This window comes from Colobus angolensis, unplaced genomic scaffold, assembly GCF_000951035.1.
Source record: "Colobus angolensis palliatus isolate OR3802 unplaced genomic scaffold, Cang.pa_1.0 Scaffold135, whole genome shotgun sequence".
In the NCBI taxonomy this organism is placed as follows: Eukaryota; Metazoa; Chordata; class Mammalia; order Primates; family Cercopithecidae; genus Colobus; species Colobus angolensis.
In genome coordinates, this window is record NW_012114433.1 from 3,370,425 (window position 1) to 3,372,721 (window position 2,297).

Sequence of the window (2,297 nt, forward strand, 5' to 3'; positions counted from 1 at the left end):
TTTTTTTGTATTTTTTAGTAGAGACGGGGTTTCACCGTGTTAGCCAGGATGGTCTCGATCTCCTGACCTCGTGATCCACCCACCTTGGCCTCCCAAGAGATCACTTTTGACTGCAACATGCAATTTCCTGGAGAGGTGAATTAGCTGTTCACACTGAGATGACTGGCGTCACAGGGTGTCTGAAGCAGAATGAAGCAGACACTCCCCACGCTTGAGGCGGCTGTGAAATTATTCCAGCAGTACAGTATGTTTGTTCTACAGTTAATGTTACGCAGTTGGGATTTCATGCTCATCCTCATGTTTGTTTACATTTCTCTCAACTGCAGGTGGTGCCATGTATAGTGTGTGTATAAGTTTTGATACATTTTAACTTCTTAAAATAGATTTGTGTACATTTTGTGGTAGCAAATAATAGACTAGTATGTAAATATTTTATGTCTCATAGCTTTTTCTTACTTGTTTTGATATTTTTCTTCTTTTTTTTTTTGAGATGGGAGTCTTGTTCTGTCGCCCAGGCTGGAGTACAATGGCGTGATCTTGGCTGGCTGCAACCTCCGCCTCCCGGGTTCAAGAGATTCTCCTGCCTCCGCCTCCCGAGTAGCTGGGATTACAGGCGCCCGCTACCACACCTGGCTAAGTTTTGTATTTTTAGTAGAGACGGGGTTTCACCATGTTGGTCAGGTTGGTATCAAACTCCTGACCTTGTGATCTGCCTGCCTTGACCTTACAAAGTGCTGAGATTACAGGCGTGAGCCACCACACACAGCCTTGATTTGATATTTCTAGGCTATGTGGTTTGTCTGCTAGTTTTTTCAAATTGTTGCAAATCTCCAAAAAATTTTCCAAGATAGTTATTTGAAAAAAAATCCACATGAGGCCCAGGCATGGTGGCTCACACCTGTAATCCCAGCACTTTGGAAGGCCAAGGCAGGTGGATCACGAGGTCAGGAGTTTGAGACCAGCCTGACCAACGTGGTGAAACCATCTCTACTAAAAACAAAAAAAAAATTAGCTGGGCATGGTGGCGCGTGCCTGTAATGCCTGCTACTCAGGAGGCTGAGGCAGGAGAATCGCTTGAACCCAGAGGTGGAGGTTGCAATGAGCCAAGATTGTGCCACTGCACTCCAGCCTGGGTGACACAGCGAGACTCTGTCTCAAAAAGAAAAGAAAAGAAAAGAAAAAAATCCACATGTAAATGGACTCATGCAGGTCAAACTCGTGGTGTTCAAGGGGCAGCCGTGTGTAAGTTTAACTCAGTCCCATCTACTTACCATTCTTCCAAATTAAAGTGAATCCCAGCTGATACTCTTGGCGGGGCTGTTTTTTATTCTGTTCTCCAAAGCACTTGAGAAGGTTTTCAGGCACACTCTTGACTGAGGAGTGCGTGTGCACCGTGGACAGGACCCTGAAGTGCTCACAGAGCAGCCTGTGCAGCACGAGCAGGGAGAGGGGAGGGGAGGCCGGGTTCGCGTTGATCACGATGTCTTTCAGCGCCCCATAATCCTGGGGAAAGAGCAAGACATTGTACGAGTAACAGTAATCAGAGAGTGCCACTGTGCCGGGTGCGAGTCTAAGAACCTAACCAGGGTTATCTGACTCCTCCACTTCCATGAAGAAGGCACTAGCATCTTCTCCAGGTTGCAGCCAGTAACTTCTCCAAGGCTACTTGCTCAGGATGGAGTGGAGCTGGGATATGAGCTGACTCCACCCCCTTACCCCCAAAGAATAAAAAGTTGACTCCACTGTCAAATAAAACAGCATATCAGAAATGACACTTTTTTTTTTTTTTTTTTTTGAGACAGAGTCTCACTCTATCACACAGGCTGGAGTACTGGATGATCTCTGCTGCCTGCAACCTCTGCCTCCCCAGGTCAAGTGATTCTCCTGCCTCAGCTTCCTGAGTGGCTGGGACTACAGATGCCTGCCACCATGCCCGGTTAATTTTTTTTAAAAATTATTTTTAGTAGAGATGGGGTTTTGCCATGTTGCCCAGGCTGTTCTCAAACTCCTGACCTCAAATGACCTGTCTGTCTTGGCCTCCCAAAGTGCTGGGATTACAGATGGGAGCCATGGTGCCTGGCCTAGGAATGACACTTCTATTTGTCCCTTTTAACCTGCAATTATTCCAGCTACTGAATCTTTCCAACAGCTGACCACAGCCAATTTGTGTAAAGATGTTTCCATGAAGAACCCCTTAAGAAGGGGTGTTGGGGCCGGGCGCAGTGGCTCAAGCCTGTAATCCCAGCACTTTGGGAGGCCGAGACGGGCGAATCATGAGGTCAGGAGATCGAGACCAT

The 2,297-nt window shown here is 47.0% G+C and overlaps 1 protein-coding gene across 4 annotated transcripts in view; it reads right to left on the reverse strand.

Annotated features, from left to right (window-relative positions):
• The window catches only part of AIMP2 (aminoacyl tRNA synthetase complex-interacting multifunctional protein 2), a 16,283-nt gene that overhangs the window by 4,838 nt on the left and 9,148 nt on the right, over positions 1-2,297 (reverse strand). For all 4 annotated transcript variants that reach the window (XM_011934385.1, XM_011934388.1, XM_011934387.1 and 1 more), the window contains one exon: positions 1,272-1,503. In XM_011934385.1, the coding sequence (XP_011789775.1) occupies positions 1,272-1,503 (232 nt within the window). The remainder of the gene's footprint in view (positions 1-1,271; positions 1,504-2,297) is intronic.